General features: G+C 42.1%; 1 protein-coding gene across 1 annotated transcript in view; it reads right to left on the bottom strand.

Moving 5' to 3' along the window:
* TASOR2 (transcription activation suppressor family member 2) overlaps window positions 1–26,145 on the bottom strand; it is a 71,398-nt gene that overhangs the window by 31,029 nt on the left and 14,224 nt on the right. Inside the window, exons 3-12 of the mRNA XM_049777525.1 lie at window positions 16,675–16,747; window positions 14,078–14,169; window positions 11,179–11,316; window positions 10,895–11,022; window positions 10,794–10,813; window positions 10,579–10,678; window positions 7,973–8,082; window positions 4,730–4,830; window positions 2,897–2,969; window positions 2,735–2,797 (exon numbers count right to left, since the gene is read on the bottom strand). Coding sequence (XP_049633482.1) covers window positions 2,735–2,797; window positions 2,897–2,969; window positions 4,730–4,830; window positions 7,973–8,082; window positions 10,579–10,678; window positions 10,794–10,813; window positions 10,895–11,022; window positions 11,179–11,316; window positions 14,078–14,169; window positions 16,675–16,747 — 898 coding nt within the window. The remainder of the gene's footprint in view (window positions 1–2,734; window positions 2,798–2,896; window positions 2,970–4,729; window positions 4,831–7,972; window positions 8,083–10,578; window positions 10,679–10,793; window positions 10,814–10,894; window positions 11,023–11,178; window positions 11,317–14,077; window positions 14,170–16,674; window positions 16,748–26,145) is intronic.

Below are 26,145 nucleotides of genomic sequence, written 5' to 3'. Positions count from 1 at the left end.
GATACTGTTTCAAAAGGTAACCTGGATAGCAAAATAGAGGACTTACCATGAATATTGAAAAGCCACACCTCCATATGAAACCACACATAGGCATAGTGAACAAAATAGAATCCCCATGTTGGAACAAAGAGACCAGGAGAGAAGTGATGCAACAGTGCTGCCTTTATTTTTTAATATTTATTTATTTATTGGTTTTTGGATCACACTTGGAGGTATTCAGGGGTTACTCAGAAACCGTTCCTGGCAGGCATGGGGGATCATATGGGATACGGGAATTGAATCCAGATCTACCCCAGGTTGGCTGCGTGCAAGGCAAATGTCATATCGCTGTGCTATCGCCCTGGCCCCAGTGCTGCCTTTTAGTACCCTTTTAATACTGGTTTTCCTACTTTTTCTCATTCCTACTTCAAAGAAAAATTGAATATGTATATATTTCCTTTGTGGGGGGAGGAGGGAGGGTTCACAACTATAAGTGCTCACGGCTTACTCCTAGTTCTGTACTCAGGAGTCACTCCTGGCAGGTCCTGGGGAAACCAGATGAGTGATAGGGATTGAACCTAGGTCAGTCGCAAGCAGGGCAAGCTGAAGTGATCTTTGAGCAGAGAGCCAGGATTAAGCCCTGAGCATGTGGGTGTGGGGCCCTCTCCTCAAAAAAAAAAAGGGAGGGGGGAAGAGAGCAGGAGCAGTGGCACAAGCGCTAAGGCATATGTCTTGCCCACTCTAGCCTAGGTTGGACCTCGGTTTGATCCCCCTGCATCCCGTATGGTCCCCCAAACCAGGAGCGATTTCTGTGCACATAGACAGGAGTAACCCCTGAACGTCACCAGGTGTGGCCCAAGAACCAAAAAAATAAAGATCACTTAAAAAATTAAGGAACTGGGGCCAGAGTGATAGCACAGTAGTAAAGCATTTGCCTTTAGTACTAAAGCACATGGTTGATCCAGGATGAACCTGGATTCAATCCCTGGTGTCTCATATGGTCCCCCAAGCCAGAAGCAATTTTTTTTTTTTTTTTGCTTTTTGGGCCACACCCGGTGACATTCAGGGGTAACTCCTGGTTATGCACTCAGAAATCGCTCCTGGCTTGGGTGACCAAATAGGACGCTGGGAACTGCAGTCCGTCCTAGGTTAGCATGTGGAAGACAAATGCTCTACACTACAGCTTGTCCCTCGGCTCCAACCCAATCAAGAGCAATTTCTAAGTGCATAGCCAGGAGTAACCCCTGAGCGCCACCGGGTATGCCCCCCCCCCCAAAAAAAAGTAAGGGACTGGAGTTGGAGTGATAGTATATTTGCTTTGCACACAGCTGACCTGGGATCAACTGGGGACTGACACAGGTTCTAGCCTTGGCATCCCATATGTTCCCCCAAGCCTACCAGGAGCAATATCTGAGTGCAGTCAGGAGTAACCCCAACACCTCCCCAAATTAAGGAACTAACTAGATTCCTATTTTTCTGCTGTCTGGTTCAAGTTTTAAGTAAACTACTGAATTTTCAGTAGAAAATTTCCTATAGGAAAACAGGAAGGAGAAGAAAAGAACTGGTCAGTCACTGAGAACTGTTCTAAAATCCTGCATGGTTGCAGATGAGTAACAAAATTAGGTAACCGTTAATGAATACCTCTGGTACTTTCTAAAGTATACACTGTACCTTACCTTAAAAAAAAATCCAATCTTTGCACTCACCATTTAAAAAAGGGATCAAGGGAATGAAACAAACATTTTTAAATATTAACAATGTAGTCATTTACCTTACAGTGAACATTTTTCTAGACTTTTTTAAATGAAATGAAATAATTATATTTAAAGAAATTTACTTATAGGGGAGGGAAGAGAGAGAGGAAAAGAAGGAGAGAGAAAGAGAGAGAGTTAGTTTTCAAGAAAATTTGGCTATTATCACAGGGGAAAGCCTGGGATGTAAATGGGTCTTTCCCAAATGTGAGTTATTTTCTCCAGGTCTGGCTTTCCTCCCAGGATTATTATAGGTTTATTGTACATCTATTTACATGTTCATGCATACATGTATTTGCTCCCCAAATATCAATTCTCAGTTCCAGGAGGTCAACATTGCCTCATCTAGGGAAGGAGACAAGGTGTTCTAAGTGGAAGACTACAAAATAACTTCCTCTTAGAAAGCACTGTGCAAAGCTAAGAAGCAGCGGAATCTTGAGATGGAGATGGCACACATTCTCAGTGGGAAGTTAAAAAAAATAGAGAAGCCTACAGAGGGGGTGAAGGAGCTACACAGGGACTGGCAAGACAGTACAGCAGGGAGGGCACCTGCTCTGCACACAGTGGACCCAGGTTCCACCTCAGCATCCCATATGGTTCCCACACCACTGCCAGGAATGATTTCTAAGTACAAAGCCAGGAGTGAACCCTGAGCATCGCATGGTATGGGACAGACAAGAAAAGAAAAGCAAGGTTCATTGTTGAGGTTACAAGAAGGCAGTTAAGAAGAAAACAGTTTATGGGCCTGGGGAGATAGCACAGCGGCGTTTGCCTTGCAAGCAGCCCATCCAGGACCAAAGGTGGTTGGTTCCAATCCCGGTGTCCCATATGGTCCCCCGTGCCTGCCAGGAGCTATTTCTGAGCAGACAGCCAGGAGTAACCCCTGAGCACCGCCGGGTGTGGCCCAAAAACCAAAAAAAAAAAAAAAAAAAAGAAGAAGAAGAAGAAAACAGTTTACAAAGCACTGTGCAGAGGTGGGACAGGTATAAGTCACTAGTCCTTACCTGTTGGTAGGGATGAATGGAACACATGTAACCCACAAAGACTCATCTGTTCATCTCCACGGTCTACACAGAACAACAATCAGAAGAAAAATTAGGTTTATGATCTTTAAAAACCAAAAGTCAATACGCTGAAAAATACCTTTTCAAGAAAAGAGCCCTTACTTGGTTCTGATATTAAGGCTGATGATGTAAGTAAAATGAAAACTTCCCGATCTTCTAAGCACTTGATGATTGCCTTAAACAGTAAAAACATAAATGAGTGTCAAGATGCAAATCTTTCCTTCTCGCTCTACCACATTTTTCTCTTGAGACCTGTCTTTAGAGAATACATTTCATCAAAGCATCAAGGAAGTGTGTTAGTGGACGGTCCACCTAGAATTAATTGGATACTGGCTATCTGTGGTCTTCTGTTTAAAGTTCACCATATTTCAAGCACTCAGGATTAATTTTTAAATCCTGTGTCTCTTGAGCCATGAAAAGTTAAAACGAACACTCTTTAGGAAGGAGCATGTACTCTGCATGCCTTGTGATGCCAGATGTCCTGGGGACCATGTAGTCTGACCCCAAGACCATAAAGAAAGAAAATTTTGAATGTTAGTTTTATATAAATCAGGAGAATTTATGCCCAGTCTCAGAATATGTACGTTTTTGGCCAAGTCTGAACTACACTTTAACATCCAGATTGGTTTTATGTTTTGGAGCCACACCTGATGATGGTCAGGGGTTACTCCTGGCTCTGCACTCAATCACTCCTGGTGAATCTTGGGGGACCATTTGGGGTGCTAGGAATTGAACCCAGGTATGTGCAAGGAAAATACCCTACACACTATACTATTGCTTTGGCCCCAAAAAAGATCACTTCTAATTTTTTTTTTTTTTTTTTTTTTTTTTGGTTTTTTGGGCCACACCCGGTAACGCTCAGGGGTTACTCCTGGCTATGCGCTCAGAAGTTGCTCCTGGCTTGGGGAACCATATGGGACACCGGGGGATTGAACCGCAGTCCGTCCAAGGCTAGCACAGGCAAGGCAGACGCACCTTACCTTTAGCGCCACCGCCCGGCCCCCACTTCTAATTTATTTTTTTTTTTATTTTTATTTTTTTACTTTTGTTTCTGTTTTTTGGCCACACCTGGTGACACTCAGGGGGTTTTCCTAGCTATGCACTCAGAAATCACTCCTGGCTTGGGGAATCATATGGGACGGCAGAGGATAGAACCACAGTCCGTCCTAGGCTAGTGTGCACAAGGCAGATGCCTTACCGCTTGTGCCACCACTCTGGCCCCTAAAAGATCTTTTTTTTTTTTTTTTTTGGTTTTTGGGCCACACCCGGTAACGCTCAGGGGTTACTCCTGGCTATGTACTCAGAAGTTGCTCCTGGCTTGGGGGACCATATGGGACGCCGGGGGATCGAACCGCGGTCCGTCCAAGGCTAGCGCAGGCAAGGCAGGCACCTTACCTCTAGCGCCACCGCCCGGGCCCCTAAAAGATCACTTTTAAAGAAGCATCTTACAAACAATCTTTTGATTAATGAAGATACATACAATTCTTCCATCATTAAAAAAAAAGCAATAAGGAATTTGAGAGTTAGAGCAGTGGTGCAAGAGGTAGGGCGTTTGCCTTGCTACACGGTAAACTAAGACGGAACGCGGTTTGATCCCCCGGCATCCCATATGGTCTCCCAAGCCAGGAGTGATTTTTGAGCGCAGAGCCAGCCCTTTGAAAAAGCAAAAAAATTAAAATAAAAATAAAGAATTTGAATAAATTTTTATACTTAAACTTTGAGTATGAAGGATTAACTTAAACTTTCTTTGATTACTAGACTGAGATATTGAGATACAAGGTGAATGAAAATATCAAAACATTCTATCAGTAATATGCCAATAAATATTAAATGATTAAAATCCTTTTAGCAAGCCCAGCTGGCACAGTCAGCGATTAAGTGGAGAGCAATTTCTCTGAAAAAGAAAAGGGAATTAAACTTCAAATTGAGCCTTACCAACTGCTTCTTTTTAATGTATTCTGTTAGTTTAGTTATTTTTTCTTCGTTGTTTGATAATTCCACCTCATACATATTGAAGCACATTTCTTGGGAAAAGGCTGTAGAGAAAAACCAGAAAGAGAAATAAGTTTTCTATTTTTAGAAAAGGCATCACGCTTTTTTAAAAATCAATTTTGCCACAAAAGATTAAACTACTAGTGATACGACTTTAAAAAATTCATGAAAATATATTTTTCTACATATATCCAGAGGAATAGTACAATAGAAAGGATGTTTTCCTTACATGAAGTCCCCGGAACCCCAGATAGTCCCAAGTAATCCCTGAGTACAGAACCAGGAATAAGCCCTGAGAACTGCTGGGTTTGGCCCAACCCCTGGCCCCCAAATTATTCAACTGGTAGTAATAAAACTCATTAAACATTTAATGTATAAAGTATATGATTTATTTTTAATAATTTATTTAAGCACCATGGTTACAAACATATAACATAATTGGGTTACAGCTATAAAATGTACATCAGTGCAACTTTCCTACCATCAATGTCCCCATTTCCCTCTTCCCCATCCCTTACCTGTCTGAAACAGGCATTGTATTTCTCTTTCATTTTCATTGTTGTTGTCAGTATAGTTATTTCTCTAACTGCATTTACTACTCTATGTAAGTTTCATATCATGGGCAGGTCCTTCCAGCCCTCATCTTTATTGCCTCTTGGTATTATTACTATAATATTGGGCCACACCCATTGACATTCAGGCTATGTACTCAGAAATCGCTCCTGGCTTGGGGGGATCATATGGGATGCTGGGGGATCGAACCATGGTCTGATCTAGGCTAGCATTTGCAAGGCCTTACCTCTAGCGCCAGAGTTCCGGCCCTATATTTTATTTTTCTTAAATCCCACAGATGAGTGAGACTATTCTGTGCTTATCTCTCTCCCTCTGACTTATTTCACTCAGCATAATAGTCTCCATGTATAGTCAAATTTCATGACTTTATTTTTACTTTTTTTTAATTTTTGGGTCACACCTTATGGCATTCAGAGGTTACTCCTGGCTCAGCACTCAGAAATCACTCATGGTTAGGGGAACTATATAGGATAACGGGAATGGAACCTGGGTCTGTCCCAGATTGCGTGTAAGGCAACTGCTTACTGCTGTGCTATCACTCTGGCCCCGTAACTTCATTTTTAATGGCTGCATAGTATTCCACTGTGTAGATGTACTAGTTTCTGTAGCCAAGTGGCTGCTGTCGGGCATCTGGGTTGTCTCCAGATTTTGGCTATTGTAAATAGCACTGTAATGAACATAGGAGTACAGAGGGCATTAGTATATTATTTTTGTGGTCCTAGGGTATATCCCTAATAATGGTATAGTTGGATCATATTTCCAGGTTTTTAAGGAATATCCATATTGTTTTCCTTAAAGACTGGATGAGATGGCATTCCCACTAGCAGTGAATGTGGGTTCCTTTCTTCCCACATCCCCGCCAGCACTGTTTGATCTTGTTCTTTGTGATGTGTGCCAGTCTTTGTGGCATGAGATATCTCATTGTTGTTTTTATTTGTATCTCCCTGATTATTACTAATGTGAAGTATTTTTTCATGTGCTTGTTGCCATCAGTATTATTTCTTTTTTGAGAAAATGTCTGTTAATTTCTTCTCCCCATTTTTTGATGGGGTCAGATGCCTTTTTCTTGTTAAGTTCTGTCAGTTCCTTGTATATCTTAGTATTAGCCCCTTATCTGATGGGCACTGGGTAAATAGTTTCTCCCATTCCGTGGGGTGATCTTTTAACTCTAGTGGGGTGGCCTTTTTATCCTAGTCGTTGTTTCCTTTGAAGTGCAGAAGCTTCCCAATTTATTGTATCCCCATTTGTTTATCTCTGCTTCTGCTTGTTTGGACAGAGGTATTTCCTCCTTCAAGATGCTTTTAATTTCAATATCATGGAGTGAAAACTATTTTAAACTGTCATTACTATAATATTAAAAAGACAAGTACAGAGGCCGGAGAGATAGCATAGTAGTAAGGCATTTGCCTTGCATGCAGAAGGTCGGTGGTTGGAATCCCGGCATCCCATATGGTCCCCCAAGCCTGCCGGGGGGTGATTTCTGAGCGTAGAGCCAGGAGTAGCCCGAGTGCTGCTGGGTGTGACCCAAAAAAAAAAAAAAAAAAAAGAAAAAGACAAGTACAAAGTATAAACTACCTCCATGTTTCTGAGTGCAGCCAGGAGTAACCTCTAAATGCCATAAGGTATGGTCCAAAAAATCAAAAGAAAAATAAAGTCATAAAATTTGACTATACATGATGAACATGGAGACTATTATACCTCCAAGTTTTGTATACTTAAATGACCTAATTTCTTTCTCATTTTTTCCCTTCCATTTTTATAAAGAAACAAAAACTACATGGGGCAAGAGAGATAGCATGGAGGTAGGGCGTTTGTCTTGCATGCTGAGTCCCGGCATCCCATATGGTCGCCTGAGCCTGCCAGGAGCTATTTCTGAGCATAAAGCCAGGAGTAACCCCTGAGCACGGCTGGGTGTGACCCCCCACCCAAAAAAAAAAAAAAAAACACTACAAAAGTAGCCACTTTCTCCAGAAAGAAATCAGCATGTTTCCTAACTCTCTTTAAGATAATCTTTATGGGGCCCCGGAGAGATAGCACAGAGGCATTTGCCTTGCAAGCAGCCGATCCAGGACCAAAGGTGGTTGGTTCGAATCCCAGTGTCCATATGGTCCCTCGTGCCTGCCAGGAGCTATTTCTGAGCAGACAGCCAGGAGTAATCTCTGAGCATCGCCGTGTGTGGCCCAAAAACCAAAAAAAAAAAAAAAAGAAAAGATAATCTTTATGAAGGGCTGAAGAGATAGCACAACAGTAGGGCGTTTTTGTCTTGCATGCAGCCGATCCAGGACAGGTAATAGTTCGAATCCCAGCCAATATGGTCCCCCAAGCCAGCCAGGAGCAATTTCTAAGGGCAGAGCAAGGAGTAACCCCTAAATGCCACTGGGTATGACCCAAAAACAAAACAAAACAAAACAAAAAAATGATAATCTTTATGAAATAATCATTCCGTTTCCAGTAGCTGTCTTCATGGAACCTAGCCAGTCCAACCTAGTAGCTCTGCAATTTCAAACAAGATTCTTAAGAATTAAAGTAAAATAGAAAACTGTGTTTGAGTAAGAAAGCAGGAGGAAAAAAAAAGAATAAAGTGTAGAAGAAAGAGTACACCATGATACTTACACAGACCTTGTTTTTGTTCCAAGTTATTCTGATTTTTAAAGGCAGCTTGTGGTAGTATTCTTTTCAGAGATGACACTTTCATGACATACTTGAAATCTAGTTCATGTTGTCTAAAAAAGTATATATATATCTCTAATCATAAAATGTAATAAAACTAAAATTACCAACCTTCTTAATTTTTTTTTTTCTTTTTGGTTTTTGGGCCACACCCAGCGGTGCTCAGGGGTTACTCCTGACTCTCTGCTCAGAAATAGCTCCTGGCAGGCATGGGGGACCATATGGGATGCCGGGATTTGAACCAACCACCTTAGGTCCTGAATCGACTGCTTGCAAGTCAAACGCCGCCGTGCTATCTCTCCGGCCCCTAATTTTTGGTTTCTTAATATAAACGCAAACATCATAGCCACAAGAACCCTTAACTAAGAGTCTTTAAATATAATGCTAATGTAAATTAACATGCATATTTAAAATGATAAATTTCGAGGGGTTGGAGATAGTACAGTAGGCAGCGCACTTGCCTTGTACATGACCCATCCAAGTTCAATCCCCAGCACCTCATATAGGCCCCCTGAACCCACCAGAGTGATTCCTGAGTGCAAAGCCAGGACTAAACCCTGATGAGCACTGCCAGGAGTGGCCCTCAAACCAAAAAATAAATAAATTTCCAAATATATCTAAGCCATGAAGTAGACCTGTTCACAGTTTTTGAATCCATTCTCCTTTTCTTTATAACCCAATGATCCAAATGGCTAAAAAGATGACACATCTTGTAATAAAAGTTGTCAAGTTGGACAATACTGGATTGCCTCCCAGCAGTGTCAGATAAAAAGCCACATCCACAGCTTTTTTCCAAGTTCTTCCGAATATATATTCTGTCGTAAGAACATATGTTAAGTGGGAGTGGGTGAGAAAGTACAGGGATTAAGACTGGCCTTGGATCCCATCCTACTGATTATGGTTTAACTCCCAGCATCACTCAGGATCTCCTAAAGACTGCCAGTGGTAACTCCTGAACATAGAGCCAGGACTGGGTATGCCTCTCCCTTATACTCCAAAAGAATACACACAGTTGGGAAATAGTTGGAGCCTTATAAATGCTGCGTACCAAATACTTCTGTGCCTTAAAAGATGGCTATTTCTTTATACAACTACAAAATAAAAGAGCAAAATCAAGGAATATCAATATATAGTAATGTTTGTGTGTATGTCTGTGGGGGCTTTGGGCCACTCCTGGTTATGTACTGAGGAATCACTATTGGCAAGGGTGGGTACCATATGGGGTGAGGCTTGAACCCAGACCCAGAACAGCCTTGTGCAAATTCCCTACCCACTATCCTATCTCTCTTGCCCCTCTGTAGTAGCGTAGTAATTTACATGACCTTATTCAATTTTTCTAACTTTTTCAACATACGGATTTTATAACAAAAATGACAGTATGTTTTTGTAGGCCAGGTACCTAACCCAGGAAGGCAGTAGTCATTTAGTCACTCAAATCCTTAGTCTGGGTGTCTAATGCTGCCTCCTGAACAGTCTGGTGGAATCCATGACGTCTACTCTTCTCTACACTCCTTATTCCCAGACACTTTCACTTGGTAAAGATGGCATTTTTCAGGGTTTTTTGTTTTCCACTGTAATATCTATTTTCCCCTCAATAAAGTATATATTGTCTACTCTAAAGTAAATGCTATCAAACTTTTACTGATTTCTAAGTTTCCATTATGATACTGGCAAATGGCAGTTCCCTAATGTTACCCCTACCCTAACTTCCTGCCTGGATTGTGAGACCCTCCCACAGCTGGGAGGGGTCTAGAGTGAGAGGCAGCAAGAACAGAGACAGCATGGATGCAGAAGCAGCAAGATGGATGGAGGGCAGCTGAAGGAGGCTGCTTAACAAGTTTAGCTTAGAAGCCATGTGAGATATGCACATAGCAGTTAGAGCCTTGTAATAAATAGCTGGATGACTCCTGAAACTTCACCTGACTGCTGTGGATCATTTCCTTATCACTACACTGATACCTACAGACCTGCCAGGCCATAGGGGCTGCAGGTGCTGGGCAAGGCCAAGAAAGGCCTCCCCATCCATCCACCACACTAAGACTAATTAATTAATAATTAATGCAACAGCCTAGTCCTGTCATTCTCTATTTGCTATACAGTTGGCTTCTGTAATGAGGAAAAACTTACCTTCTCCATTTATGCACAGAATAACTTTACTGCATGGGCTGGAATAACCCATCCTCTTTTCTTAAAGATCAATAGTCAGAAAATAAATTCTTTTTTTTGTTTTTGTTTTTGTGTCACACCTGGCAGTGCCCAGGGGTTACTTCTGGCTCCATGCTCAGAAATCGTGCCTGGCAGGCTCGGGGGACCATATGGGATGCCGGGATTTGAACCAATGACCTTCTGCATGAAAGGCAAATGCCCTACCCCCATACTATCTCTCTGACCCCAGAAAATGAATTCTAATTCATGCCAGGTAGTTCTGTGCACTGGCTGTATTCTGTATATTTAAATATTTGAATCCAAATCTAATGCCATTTACATGAGAATGATCAAAATGAGAAAAAAATGTACAAAAATGAGAAAAGTACAGATTCAATACTTACAGTTTTATAGGAATCATTGCACCACAAGTGGATCGAAGTGTTATATCACATAGTAAACAGCCTTGAATAATTAATTTTCCTGTCCATGAAGAGGTGAGAACTTAAAAAATAAGGAAAAGAAACTCCATTTTATTTGTGGGGAAAAAAACACTCAAAAAATTTTAAAAAGGGGACAGGGCTAAATCAAACCTGAGAAGAACACATTAATTTCTTACCATTTTCACAGACTTTCCGTCTAGAAGAAAAAAAAAAGAGCCGTTTTACCAAGAGCAAGCAAACAAATGCATAGGAATAAAGACTAAACAGAAGCACTCACGAGCTTGTTGAAGTAGATGCCGCCATTCTTCTAGGCTCCCGGTACTGAAAAGCGACAATGAGGTAAGGACAGATTTGCCTGGGTCGCTCTGTTACAGCGCTGCTGCCTGAAAGCTCATAGAGGTAATACTGGAAGAGAAAAAAAAAAAATTACTGGCAGGAAGAAACTCCAGTTTCTAAGGATTACTACGTTTATCTCAACCCCTCTTCCCCCTCCTGTATTTGAACACATCAGGTTCAGAAACTTATATTAGGAATATTCGATTTATTCCCAAGTGACTGTACCTGACTCAGTTCAAAGTTGCGAAAATGACTCGTTTTGTGAGAAACCTTGTTTGTATTCGTAGCCACGTGACAATCATAGCCAATAGATGGGCTAGTATAGTTAGTTGTATAATTTTCAGATACAGGCTTGACTCTTCCCTAGAATAAAAACATTAATCAGGTGTATTCAACAGCAATAATTTGCTGGACAATTCATTAAAAAGAGAGAGATAGCACAGCGGTAAGGCATTTGCCTTGCACAAAGTCAATCCAGAGAGGACTGTGGTTCGAATACTGGCATCCCATATGGTCTCCTGTGCCTGCCAGGAGTGATTTCTTTTTTTTTTTTTTGGTTTTTGGGCCACACCTGGTGACACTCAGGGGTTACTCCTGGCTATGCACTCAGAAGTCACTCCTGGCTTGGGGGACCATATGGGACGCCGGGGGATCGAACCGCGGTCCGTCCTAGGCTAGCGCTGGCAAGGCAGATGCCTTACCTCTAGTGCCACCGCCCCAGCCCCCAGGAGTGATTTCTGAGCACAGAGCCAGGAGTAACTCCCTGAGTGCCGCTGGGTATGACCCAAAAACAAAAAAAGAGACTCATAAGGATGTTGGTGCCAGTTAACTAGATTCAGAACTCTAGCTCTAGAGCTAGAGTGATAGCATAGCAGGTAGGGCGCACTTACCTTGCTTGCAGTCAACATGGGTTCAATATTTGATACTCCATATGGTCCCCAGTGTAAGATAAGGAGTTAATTCCTGAGTGCAGATCCAGGCATGACCCCTAAACACTGCCAAGTATGGCCCCAAACAAACTCAAACAAAAACTCTAGCTCTGGAGGCTGGAGTTACAGCACAGTGGGCAGGTACTTGCCCTGCCTGAGGCCAATCTGGTTTGATCCTGGTACCCCCATAAGGTCCCAAGCTCTGCTAGGGAGTGTCACACCAGGAGTAAGCCCAGAACACTGCACGGTATGTGGGTTGTGACCCAAAAACCAAAAGCCAAAACAAACAAAAAAATTGAATTCCTAAACTCATTAAGTACTAAGATTATTTTTTTAAAACTTTATTGATTGATTGGTTTTTGGGCCACACCCAGTGATGCTCAGGGGTCACTCTTGGTGTTGCACTCAGAAATCACCCCCAGCAGGCTGGGGGACTATATGGGATACCGGAAATTGAAATGGGTCCCACCCTGGTTGGCTGTATGTAAGGCAAATGCCCTACCGCTTTGCTATCTCTCTGGCCCCCAGTATTAAGTTAAAACTAAAAATTACGATTAATATAAACTTAAATTCTCCACTTAAAGCAGAATTTTCCCACTGAGTGAAAATTCTCATCACGGTTAATTGAGACTGGACTATTTAAGGAGATTGGATGTGAGGAAGATCTGATGCAATATCTGTCACCCCACTGATGGGCAGCTTTATTCAGGGCTCTTTCCCCTCACCGCTCCATGTACTTCCTCCTGAAGCTGTGCGCTTCAGACAGACTGTTCTTCAGTCGAGATCGAATAGCTGCACTCCCCCGATAGAAGCTCCAAAAAGAACATCTGAGATAGGAAATTATAGGCACCACATGAAGTATTATGTATTTGATGGAAAAAAAAAAGGCAACATCGGGGTCCGGGAAGGTGGCGCTAGAGGTAAGGTGCCTGCCTTGCAAGCGCTAGCTTAGGACGGACCGCGGTTCGATCCCCCGGCATCCCTTATGGTCCCCCCAAGCCAGGGGCGATTTCTGAGCTCATAGCCAGAAATAACCCCTGAGCGTCAAATGGGTGTGGCCCAAAAACCAAAAAAAAAAAAAAAAAAAAAAAGGCAACATCCCTACATTATCATTAGTAATAGCAGTGGCAAAAATTTTTTTTGTTTTGTTTTGTTTTCGGGCCACACCCATTTGATGCTCAGGGATTACTCCTGGCTGAGGGCTCAGAAATTGCCCCTGGCTTGGGGGGACCATATGGAAAGCCGGGGGATCGAACCGTGGTCCTTCCTTGGCTAGCGCTTGCAAGGCAGACACCTTACCTCACCGGCCCCCCTGCTACTACCACTGCCAGCACTACTACTGCTACCACTACTGAATAGTAACAGTAGCAGTGTCAAGGTAGTAGTAGTGGTAGCGGTAGCAGTGGTAGTGCTGGCGGTGGTAGTAGCAGGGGCAGCAGCAGCAGTAGTGATTATAGTAGTGATGGCAGTGGCAGTCCTGGTAGCAGTAGTATCAGTGGTGATGATAGTAGTAGTGGTGGTGGTGGTTGTAGTAGTGATGGAAGTGGTAGCAATGTTTGTGGTGGTAGGAATATTTTGGTTTCTGGGCCAGCAGGTCTTCTGACTTTGTCTGGAGATCACTCCTGGTGGTGCTCGGGGGACCAGCAGAAGTGCAGGGGATCCAGGTGGGATTGACAGCAGGATAACTTAACCCCTGTATTATCTAGTCCTTGAAAGATTTTGATAATTCAGATAATGCTGCTTTCTAAGTTAATCTGTTAAGAGTAATTTCAGTTTCATTGACTGTTTACAAAACAACTCTGTAAAACTGAGGTAAATAAAAGACTTTTCACTTGAAAAGCAAAGCAAAATTAGTATTTATTTATTTATTTATTTATTTATTTATTTATTTTTTCGTATCTGGATTAGCCTGTCAATGCTTAGGACTTACTCCTAGCTCTGCACTCAGGAATCACTCAAAGCAGTGCTCAGGGGACTACATGGGATACTGGAGATTTAACCTGGTCTGGCTGTGTGAAAGGCAAATGACCTACCCACTACTCCAGCCCCAGTAGCTATTTTTCTATATTTAGGTAGCTATTTTGGCTATAGTCAATACTGTTTGACAACTATGTTTAGATAATAACCCGCATTACCACAGGCAGAACATTTTTAAAAATTTTTTAAAAGTTATTTAGAAACTATTTGGGTTTTACCTTAATTAGATTAAAAATTACAATAAAGCCAGATTTCCCATGATACCACGGTCGTGCATGAAGGTAGTCCGAATATTTAGAAACGTATACACCTGTGAAAGAGAAAATAGTTTATATCACAAAATGTCTTCACACATACATCACTCATGTGTGGAAGGCTATATTTAAGATGACCGCACAGAACAAAAAGTCATTAGTAAAATCAAAGGAAGGGTCCAAAGAATAGTATAGGAATGTGGCTAACCCCAGTTGGATCCCTAGTGCTGTAGATGACACCTGAGCACCACAAGAATCAGTCCTGAGCCGAGTGAGGAATAGCCCGAGTACACTGGGTCTACCTCCAGCCAAAAAATTCAATCCCCTCAATAAAAGATGTTTATTCTTTTATTTTTTGGTGGGGGGGCACACCCAGTGAGGCTCAGGGGTTACTCCTAGTTATGTGCTTAGAAGTCACTCCTGGCTTGGGGGACCATATGGGACGCTAGGGGATTGAACTGTGGTCCGTCCTAGGCTAGCGTACGCAAGGCAGACACCTTATGAGCCGCGCCACCGCTCTGACCCAACGTTTTTTAATTTTTAATATTATTTAGTTTTTGGGTCACACCTGGTAGCACTCAGGGTCTACTCCTGGCTCTCCACTCAGAAATCGCTCCTGGCATGTTCCGGGACCCATATGGGATGGCGGGAATCGAACCCAAGTCCGTCCCAGTTTGGCAGTGTGTAAGGCAAATGCCCTACTGCTGTGCTATTGCTCCGATCCCAATAAAACATCTTTTATTTATCTGGAGTGGATGTGGAATTCAAGCTTAGTGCTGTGTCAGACTGTTCTCAGTCTGTGGTGGTTACTTCTGGGAAGGAACCATGTGTTAGAGAGGGTTCAAACGAGGCACACCTGCAGCAGGGTACTGGCCTTCCACCTCTGTTCTCTCTGACTTTGAAATATGACCTTTCAAGACCCAACAACTTTCTAATTGAATATAACAACAAAAAAGGATTAAAGTATCACAATCTTGGGAAACTGATGTTATTTCTCTCTATACTCTTTCCAGTGAAAAGGTCAATAACAATTTGCTTCATAATTTTTTTGGCCATACCCTGTGATGCTCAGGGGTTACTCCTGGCTATGCACTCAGAAATCACTCCTGGCTTGGGGGACCATATGGGACACCAGGGGATCGAATCACAGTTCATACGCTACGGTATGCAAGGGTATACGCTAGGGTATGCAAGGCAGACACCCACTGCTTGCGCCACAGCTCCGGCCCTTTGATTCATAATTTTTAAAACACAATGTACTGATGGGCCAGAGGAGAGATAGCACAGCAATAGGGCGTCTGCTTTGCATGCAGGTGATGGGGATGGTGGTTCGAATCCCAACATCCCATATGGTCCCTGTGCCTGGTAGTAGTGATTTCTGAATGCAGAGCTAGGTGTGACCCCAAAACATAACAAAACAAAACAAAAAAGTACTTCTGGGCCAGAGCGATGGTACAGCAGTAAGTCATTTGCCTTGCACACTGCTGACCTAGTACGAACCGCAGTCCAATCCCCTGGCATCCCATATGGTCCCCCAAGCCAAGAGCAATTTCTGAGTGCATAGCCAAGAGTAACCCCTGAGTGTCACTGGGTGTGGCCCCTCCCCCCAAAAAAGTACTTTGCTATCTATAAGGACACAAAGGAAAATAAAGACACGCCCTACTTTCCAGCATCTTGTTCATCCTTACAAACTCAAGGAAGACAGGAGTTACCTTTGTTTTGTTCAAAACTGCAGCCATACTGTAAGTCCAAAATTTACAGTGGGCACTTAATATCTGCCATTCTTACATTGATGAGAGCACACAGAAATGAAAACAGTGATATTGACTTGTCTAAGGAAGTTCTTTAGACAAAAAGGTGAACAAAATTCTCAATAAGGAACAAAGTGGAAAAAAAAAAAAAGAACAAGGTGAGGGGCTGGAGAGAGCACAGCGGTGGGGCGTTTGCCTTGCATGCAGCTGATCCAGGAGGGACGGTGGTTCAGATCCTGGCATCCCATATGGTGCCCCATGCCTGCCAGGAGCAATTTCTGAGTGGAGAGCCAAGAATAACTCCTGACCCAACCCCCTCCCCCTCCAAAAAAAGAACAAGGTGGGCTGAAGCAATAGCACAGGGGGTAAGGCGTTTGCCTTGCATGGACCTGGGTTCAGTTCTCAACATCCCATATAGTCCCCCAACCCTGCCAGGAGCTATTTCTAAGGACAGAGCCAGGAGTAACCCCCTGAGCACTACCAGGTGTGGCAAAAAAAAAAAAAAAAAAAGGATGGGGCCAGAAAGATAGCACAGCAGTAAGCCTTAGACGTAGGATGGTGGTTTAAATCCTGGCATCCCATATGTCCCCTGAGCCTGCCAGGAGCAATTTCTGAGCATAGAGCCAGGAGTAACCCCTGAGCGCTGCCAGGTGTGACCCCCCCAAAAAAAAACAACAAAAAAACAACAAAAAACAAAAACAAAAACAAAAAAAAATGGAATAAGGTATGGGCAATCCCTAAAAATAACTTTAAGTAGAGGCATTGTAAAAAAAAAATCAAGTAAATCCCACTCTATCTTGTAAGGCCTACCTTTTGCTGGGTCACCCAATGTGGTAATAGCACTGCTGCCAACACAAAGCCCACGTTGACATACCAACTTGGCCTGGAGAGAGACGGAGAGAGATAGAATGAAATGACGCTACAGACAATAAGCTTTCGAGATAAGCTGTACAGGCATTCATGGCATAAACCAACCTTAGGTTAAAGGCAAAAGGCAACTATGTTCTGTAAAGTGGTTCAAATTTTTCATAAAATCTTAGTGGTTGGGGCAGAGTGGTGGCACAAGTGGTGGGGTGTTTGCCTTGCATGTAGCTGATTTAGGAAAGACCGAGGTTCGATCCTCCCTACGTCCCATATGGTCCCCCAAGCCAGAAGCGATTTCTGAGCGCATAGCCAGGAGAAAACCCCTGAGTGTCACTGGGTGTGGCCCAAAAACAAAACAAACAAAAAACGTCAACAAAACATCAAACAACTTAGTGGTTAACATTTTCCATAAAATCTTACCAGTTTTCATTAAAAAAAAAAAAAAAAGTCAATGGGAAAAACAAATTACACAAGTTCACAGAGAAGTTCTTGCAGAATTATTTTTTATTGAGAGTTTTGGATGGGTTGGAGCAATAGTACAGCAGGTATAGCACTTGCCTGGCTTGAAGCCAACCTCGGTTCAATCCCCTGCATCCCCTATGGACCCCTGAATGTGCCTGAAGTGACTCCTGAATACAGAGCCAGGAATAACCCTTGAGTACCACTAGTGTGGCCCCAAATCAGAACCCCCCCAAAAAAATCAAACAAAATCAGAACTATGGGAATACTAAATCTGAATGTGCCCCTCACCCCCATGAATTCATAGCATCTCTACATAACCTTTATGGTGTAGTCTATTAAGGACATCTATCCTAACCTTAGTAAGTCATGAACTCAACTAAGACATTACCTCTGAAAATTTTTATTTTTCATTTTTCGTTTTTGGGTCACACCCAGCAATGCTCAGAGGTTACTCTTGCTCTACGCTCAGAAATTGCTCCTGGCAAGCTCGGGGGACCATTTGGGATGCCTGGATTTAAATCTTCGTCCTTCCACATGCAAGGCGAATGCTGTACCTCCATGCTATCTCTCCAGCCCCTACCTCTGAATTATTTTAGGCTTGCTTAGAGATCCCCACTATTGTTAAAATTTTACAAAATAGGGGCCGGGAGTGAGTGAGTGAGAAATGGCTGCAGGTGGGGGTTTCCAGGCAGAGTGCTGACTGCTCTACCTGCAGAATCTCCACCGGGCTGTGCTTCTTCTGAGGAAACTGAGCACCGGAAGGAAGCCCTGTCCTACTCTTCTCTGTCTTTCCTGAACTCTGGAAGCTCTCCTCAGAGCCCTGGGAAGCTAACTCCAAAGAAACTACATTCGGGAGCTACCCAGCGAGCCAGTGAGTGAGTGAGAAATGGCTGCAGGTGGGGGTTTCCAGGCAGAGTGCTGATTGCTCTACCTGCAGAGTCTCCAACGGGCTGTGCTTCTTCTGAGGAACTGAGCACCAGAAGGGAGCCCTGTCCTACCCTTCTCTGTCTTTCCTGAACTCTGGAAGCTCTCCTCAGAGCGCTGGGAAGCGAACCCCAAAGAAACTACATTTGGAAGCTACCCAGCGAACCAGAAACTGAGCACCTGAAGGGAGCCCTGTCCTACTCTTCTCTGTCTTTCCTGAACTCTGGAAGCTCTCCTCAGAGCCCTGGGAAGCGAACCCCAAAGAAACTACATTCGGGAGCTACCCAGCGAGCCAGTGACTGAGTAAGAAATGGCTGGATGTGGGGGTCTCCAGGCAGAGTGCTGATTGCTCTACCTGCAGAGTCTCCACCCGGCTGTGCTTCTTCTGAGGAAACTGAGCACCGGAAGGGAGCCCTGTCCTACCCTTCTCTGTCTTTCCTGAACTCTGGAAGCTCTCCTCAGAGCCCTGGGAAGCGAACCCAAAAGAAACTACATTCGGAAGCTACCCAGCGAGCCAGTGACTCTCCTCAGAGTCCTGGGAAGTGAACCCCAAAAATACAGCATTCTGAAGCTGCCCAGCGAGCGAGTGAAAACTACGCCTGACCAGTGGGGCCCGACTGTGAAAAACTGTGAGTGCTGCCTGTGTGTGTCTCTCTGCTATCCTGTTGCGTAAACCTCCTGAGAGTGGGCTGAAAAGAGGCTCCAGAAGGCACTTAGCTCCACTTCGCTACGCAGCCGTGCGCTCTTTCTAAAAAAAAGAACACCATCACAAGAAGAAAAAAACCACACTAAGAACTGTACTGGATCACAGAAGCAAGAATTTCTCTCCAGACTGTCTTCTCTGCTGCGTGCTTGGGCCTAAGATTTGATCCTGTGTGAGGCTTCATCCACGGAGGACTCCCCTACCTTGGAGGCAAGTCGGCCCATCCAGAAAGGGCGGAGCCAGAGAAGTGTGTTGCCTGCATCATATAACCAATGAATACCACCACAACACGTAGAAAAACCCACAATACAAGTGTGACAATGGGGAAACAACGCAGGCCAGCATCAGACATAGAGAATGAAGAGGACAATTCTGATGACCAGTTAACGACCAACCAACTAATCAATCTCTCAGATAAGGACTTTAGAGTAGCAATATGGAATATACTCAAAGAAACCATGAATAGAATAGAACAGAACACTAATAAAAATCAAGAAAATATGAAGACAGAAATCACAAAACTCCAAACTGAAATAACATGTCAAATAACAGGCCTGAAAAAATCAGTAAACGAAGTGAATGACAAAATGGATAAGCTCTGGGACAGGGTATCAGAAGCTGAGAATAGACTTGGTGCTGTGGAAGATGAGATACATAACAATTCCATACAGCAGGAGAGATTGGAAAAAAAACTTAAAGCAAATGAACAGACAATGAAAAAATTAGTCAAAGAATGGGAACAGATGAAAATAGAAGTCTATGATAAGATCAACAGAAACAACTTAAGAATCATTGGAGTCCCAGAGACCCAGGAAGAAAATTTCCAGGAAGAATCAACGGTCAAGAACATCACTAAAGAGAAACTTCCAGAGCTAAAGAATATATGTGATCAAATCCTGCATGCCCGAAGAGTACCAACCAAAAGAGACCCAAGAAAAACCACCCCAAGACACATCCTAGTCACAATGACAAATCCCACAGATAGAGACAGAATTCTGAAAACAGCAAGATCAAAAGGGGAAATTACATTCAAGCAAGCATCCTTGAGATTTACAGCAGACCTGTCACCAGAAACACTAAATGCCAGAAAGCAGTGGTGGGATATTGTGACAAGACTGAATGAAATGAATGCTTCACCTAGAATACTGTACCCAGCAAAACTCACTTTCCCGTTTGACGGAAGAATACATGGTTTCACAGACAAAAAACAGCTCAGAAACTTTACAGACTCAAAACCAGTCTTAAGAGAAAAACTGAAAGACCTAATTTAAGACAAGACTGACCAAAAGACACACCAAATTTCGATATAAAGATGGCATTAAATCCCAGGACAATTCTTTCTCTCAATGTCAATGGACTAAATGCACCAGTTAAGAGACACAGAGTGGCTAAATGGATCAAAAAACTCAATCCAACCTTCTGCTGCCTACAAGAAACGCACCTGAATAGTCAGAACAAACATAGACTCAAAATAAAAGGCTGGAGAAAAGTTATCCAAGCAAACAACACCCATAAAAAAGCTGGAGTGGCCATACTAATATCAGATAATGCAAACTTTATACTCAGGAAGGTTGTAAGGGACAAAGATGGATATTTTATATTAATCAAGGGGTATGTAGAGCAGGAAGAAATAACTCTCCTAAACATATATGCACCAAATGAGGGGCCAGCAAAATATTTAAAACAACTGTTGACAAATCTGAAAAACAATATCAATAACAACACAATAATTGTGGGGGACCTCAACACTGCTTTGTCAACACTGGATAGGTCAACCAGACTGAAACCCAACAAGAATATACTAGACCTGAGGAGAGAAATGGAAGAAAGAGGCCTAGTGGATATATATAGGACACTCCATCCCCAGAAACCTGGATACACATTCTTCTCCAATGTACATGGGACATTCTCCAGGATAGACTACATGCTGGCACATAAAACATACCTCCATAAGATCAAGAGGATAGAAATTTTGCAGACTACCTTCGCTGACCACAAGGCTCTGAAATTATTTGTGAATTCCAAAGGGACTCAGAAGAAAAACTTTAACACCTGGAAGTTAAACAGCCTCATACTCAATAACCAGTGGGTCCGAGATGAAATCAAGAAGGAAATCAAAAGGTTCCTGGAAACAAATGACAATAAAGACACAAACTATCAGAACTTATGGGACACAGCAAAAGCAGTACTGAGAGGAAAATTTATAGCTTTGCAAGCACACATCAGGAAGGAAGAAGGAGCTTACCTGAGTAGCTTAATGACACAGCTAATAGAACTAGAAAGTACTCAACAAAAGGACCCAAAAATAGGAAGACAGAAGGAAATAACAAAGCTGAGAGCAGAAATCAACGAAGTGGAAACCCAAAAAACAATTCGAAAGATCAACGAAAGCAGAAGTTGGTTCTTCGAAAAAATAAACAAGATTGATAGACCACTGGCAAAACTAACAAAGAAAGAGAGAGAGAGAAACTTGATAACTCGTATTAGGAATGAAAAAGGAGAGATCACTACTGATATGACAGAGATTCAAAGGGTAATCAGAAACTACTTTGAAAAACTCTATGCCACTAAAAATGAGAACCTGGAAGAAATGGATAAATTCTTGGACTCTTATAATCTTCCACGGTTGAAAGAAGAGGATGTAGCATATCTAAACACCCCCATCACCATTGATGAAATAAAAATGGTAATCAAAAGTCTGCCCAAAAACAAAAGCCCAGGCCCAGATGGATTCACTAATGAATTCTATCAAACTTTCCAAGAGGAACTACTACCAATCCTGGCAAGACTCTTTCATGAAATTGAACAAGTGGAAACACTCCCAAATAGCTTTTATGAAGCCAACATCACCTTGATACCTAAACCAGACAGAGATGCTACGAAAAAAGAAAATTACAGACCAATATCGCTGATGAATGCAGATGCAAAGATCCTCAACAAAATCCTGGCAAATAGGATTCAATACCTCATTAAGAAGATCATCCACTACGATCAAGTAGGTTTCATCCCAGGAATGCAAGGATGGTTTAACATCCGTAAATCTATCAACATAATACACAACATCAACAACAAGAAAAATAAAAACCACATGATTATATCAATAGATGCAGAGAAAGCATTTGACAAGGTCCAACACCCATTCTTGATCAAAACTCTCAGCAAGATGGGAATGGAAGGAACCTTTCTCAATATAGTTAAGGCCATCTACCACAAGCCAGTGGCAAATATTATCCTCAATGGAGAAAAACTAAAAGCCTTCCCTCTAAATTCTGGCACAAGACAAGGCTGTCCTCTCTCACCACTCCTATTCAACATAGCACTGGAAGTACTTGCTATAGCGATTAGGCAAGAAAAAGATATCAAGGGAATCCAGATAGGAAAGGAAGAAGTCAAGCTCTCACTGTTTGCAGATGACATGATGCTCTACTTAGAAAACCCTAAAGACTCTACCAAAAAGCTTCTAGAAACAATAGACTCATATAGCAAGGTGGCAGGCTACAAAATTAACACACAAAAATCAATGGCCTTTCTATACACCAATAGTAATAAGGAAGAAATAGACATTAAGAAAACAACCCCATTCACAATAGTGCCACACAAACTCAAATATCTTGGAATCAACTTGACTAAAAATGTGAAAGACCTATACAAAGAAAACTATAAAACTCTGCTCCAAGAAATAAGAGAGGACACGCGGAAATGGAAACACATACCCTGCTCATGGATTGGCAGGATTAACATCATCAAAATGGCAATACTCCCCAAGGCGTTATACAGATTCAACGCTATCCCTCTAAAGATACCTATGACATTCTTCAAAGAGGTAGATCAGGCACTTTTGAAATTTGTTTGGAACAATAAACACCCTAGAATAGCTAAAGCAATCATTGGGAAAAAGAATATGGGAGGAATTACTTTCCCCAACTTTAAACTTTACTACAAAGCAATAGTTATCAAAACAGCATGGTATTGGAATAAGGACAGACCCTCAGATCAGTGGAATAGGCTTGAATACTCAGAAAATGTTCCCCAGACATACAATCACCTAATTTTTGATAAAGGAGCAGGAAATCCTAAATGGAGCAAGGAAAGCCTCTTCAACAAGTGGTGTTGGCACAACTGGCTAGCCACTTGCAAAAAATTGAACTTAGACCCCCAGCTAACATCATGTACGAAGGTAAAATCCAAATGGATTAAAGACCTCGATATCCGACCCCAAACCATAAGATATATAGAACAACACATAGGCAAAACTCTCCAGGACATTGAGACTTCAGGCATCTTCAAGGAGGAAACTGCACTCTCCAAGCAAGTGAAAACAGAGATTAACAGATGGGAATATATTAAGTTGAGAAGCTTCTGCACCTCAAAGGAAATAGTGCCCAGGATTCAAGAGCCACCCACTGAGTGGGAGAATCTATTCACCCAATACCCATCAGACAAAGGGCTAATCTCCAAAATATACAAGGCACTGACAGAAATTTACAAGAAAAAAACATCTAATCCCATCAAAAAATGGGGAGAAGAAATGAACAGACACTTTGACAAAGAAGAAATACAAATGGCCAAAAGACACATGAAGAAATGCTCCACATCACTAATCATCAGAGAGATGCAAATCAAAACAACAATGAGATACCACCTCACACCACAGAGAATGGCACACATCACAAAGAATGAGAACAAACAGTGCTGGCGGGGATGTGGAGAGAAAGGAACCCTTATCCACTGCTGGTGGGAATGCCGTCTAGTTCAACCTTTATGGAAAGCAATATGGAGATTCCTCCAAAAACTGGAAATCGAGCTCCCATACGATCCAGCTATACCACTCCTAGGAATATACCCTAAGAAGACAAAAATACAATACAAAAATCCCTTCCTTACACCTATATTCATTGCAGCACTATTTACCATAGCAAGACTCTGGAAACAACCAAGATGCCCTTCAACAGACGAATGGCTAAAGAAACTGTGGTACATATACACAATGGAATATTATGCAGCTGTCAGGAGGGATGAAGTCATGAAATTTTCCTATACATGGATGTACACAGAATCTATTATGCTGAGTGAAATAAGTCAGAGAGAGAGAGAAAAACGCAGAATGGTCTCACTCATCTATGGGTTTTAAGAAAAATGAAAGACATTCTTGCAATAATAAATTTCAGACACAAAAGAGAAAAGAGCTGGAAGTTCCAGCTCACCTCAGGAAGCTCACCACAAAGAGTGATGAGTTTAGTTAGAGAAATAACTACATTTTGAACTGTCCTAATATTGAGAGTGTATGAGGGAAATGTAGAGCCTGTTTAGGGTACAGGCGGGGGTTGGGTGGGGAGGAGGGAGATTTGGGACTTGGGTGATGGGAATGTTGCACTGGTGATGGGTGGTGTTCCTTTTATGACTGAAACCCAAACACAATCATGTATGTAATCAAGGTGTTTAAATAAAAAAAAAAAATAAAAATAAACAAAATAGGGGCCGGAGAGATAGCACAGCTGTGTTTGCCTTGCAAGCAGCCGATCCAGGACCAAAGGTGGTTGGTTCCAATCCCGGTGTCCCATATGGCCCCCCCCCGTGCCTGCCAGGAGCTATTTCTGAGCAGACAGCCAGGTGTAACCCCTGAGCACTGCCGGGTGTGACCCAAAAAAAAACAAAAACAAAAAAAACAAAAAAAAAATTTTACAAAATATAAAAATGTACTGAAGAAGCCAGGTACATCTTGTACAAAATGTACCGAGGAAGCTAGGGCAAACATGCCCTATACACAAGAGTTTCCTTCTGAACTATCAGTATGATGGTAGAACAGAGAATTGGTAGAACTGGCCAAACCTAGCAACTGAAGATTGTGACTGAGAAGGAAATCTAACAAGCAACAATATAAATATTTCATCTTCAGACAGAGGCATGAATCATTTCCAAGGAACGACAATGCTCAAAGTACACATCATCATCATTTTTTCCCCTCCTGTGTCCAAGGATTACTTCTGGCTCTCCACTCAGGGGAAATCTTGAGGGGTGCTTGGAATTGGCTCCATTATGTTAAACACCTCTGCCATTGTACTATCTTCTCCTGTCCCTCAAAGTTCTATCTTTAATCCTCCCAACCTTGAAAATTAACCTCCAGGGGCCGGAGTTTGCCTTGCGTGCAGAAGGTTGGTGGTTCGAATGACGGCATCCCCTATGTCCCCCATGGCTGTCAGGGTCGATTTCTGAGCATAGAGCCAGGAGTAACCCCTGAGCGCCACCGGATGTGACCCAAAAACCAAAAACCAAACCAAAACAAAACAAAAAATTAACCTCCAGAAAACAAAGTTATACACAATAACCCAGAATGGAGAAATATCTTCTTACTTCATTACAGGCATTACTTCCAAAATCCTGTACAAATTCAAATCTCACCCTGACTAAAGAGGACTTTTGAAAGTTTTAGAAACCAAAGTCTGTTTCTTGATTAGCTTTCAATGTCATTCTAAGCCACCAATCTAAGATACAAAAGAAACTAGTAAGTCTTACAAAGATACAGAACTGAAATACCAGATTCTAAGATGAATGATCGCATTAATTTTGTAATTGATATTAGTTTTCTACAACTTAACTCCCTCACCTGATTTTCAGTTTCAAACAGAAGAAATCCATAAGTTTCTCGAAGTTCTTCCTCAGTATAGTTTCTTGCTTTTTTGATTTGGTAAAAAGCTTTGTACTATATAAAGAGAATAACCAGGAGTTTGTAATCATGTTATTTTGCCTTGCAATCTAATTTTAAAAAATACACCCTGAATTCTTCCTGCTAAGACTAATAAAATGTATTTGTTTTTCTATTCTCTACATTATTACCTTCCAGGTGACTATCTCCCAAAGATTTTTTATTTTTGGTAGAACAAGGCTTATATAAAGGGCTCTCTTAAAAATAAAATAAAAGCAATACACATCAATGTGTACCAAGCACCTCACCTCATTTAAGAAAATGTCATTTTTCACCAAAGTCACTTGACTGTAGTGAAAACCATGCTCAGATGAAGAGTCCAAATAAGAAGTATGAAGAATTGAAACTGCCCTCTGGAAGAGAGAGTCAGAGCTCAAGGACACTGTCTCAAAAACTGTAAAACACAAACACAAATAATGCAGCTTTTTAAATCACTAAATACTTCAATCTTTTCTTATTGAAGGACATCTATAATATGCCCTGGTTATCACATCTACTCATCATAACTTCAAAAAAATTTCTTGTGAAGAAAACATAAATCACAACTGAGGGAGAATGACTTTTAACACAAAAGTAGCATCTACCCTGTCAAGGTCCCTTTTTATCTCTGATTTTAAGTTGCTGT

This window comes from Suncus etruscus, chromosome 7 (genome assembly GCF_024139225.1).
Source record: "Suncus etruscus isolate mSunEtr1 chromosome 7, mSunEtr1.pri.cur, whole genome shotgun sequence".
NCBI lineage: Eukaryota > Metazoa > Chordata > Mammalia > Eulipotyphla > Soricidae > Suncus > Suncus etruscus.
The sequence above is the reverse complement of the archived record's forward strand: the minus strand, read 5'-3'. Positions and strand labels throughout refer to the sequence as shown.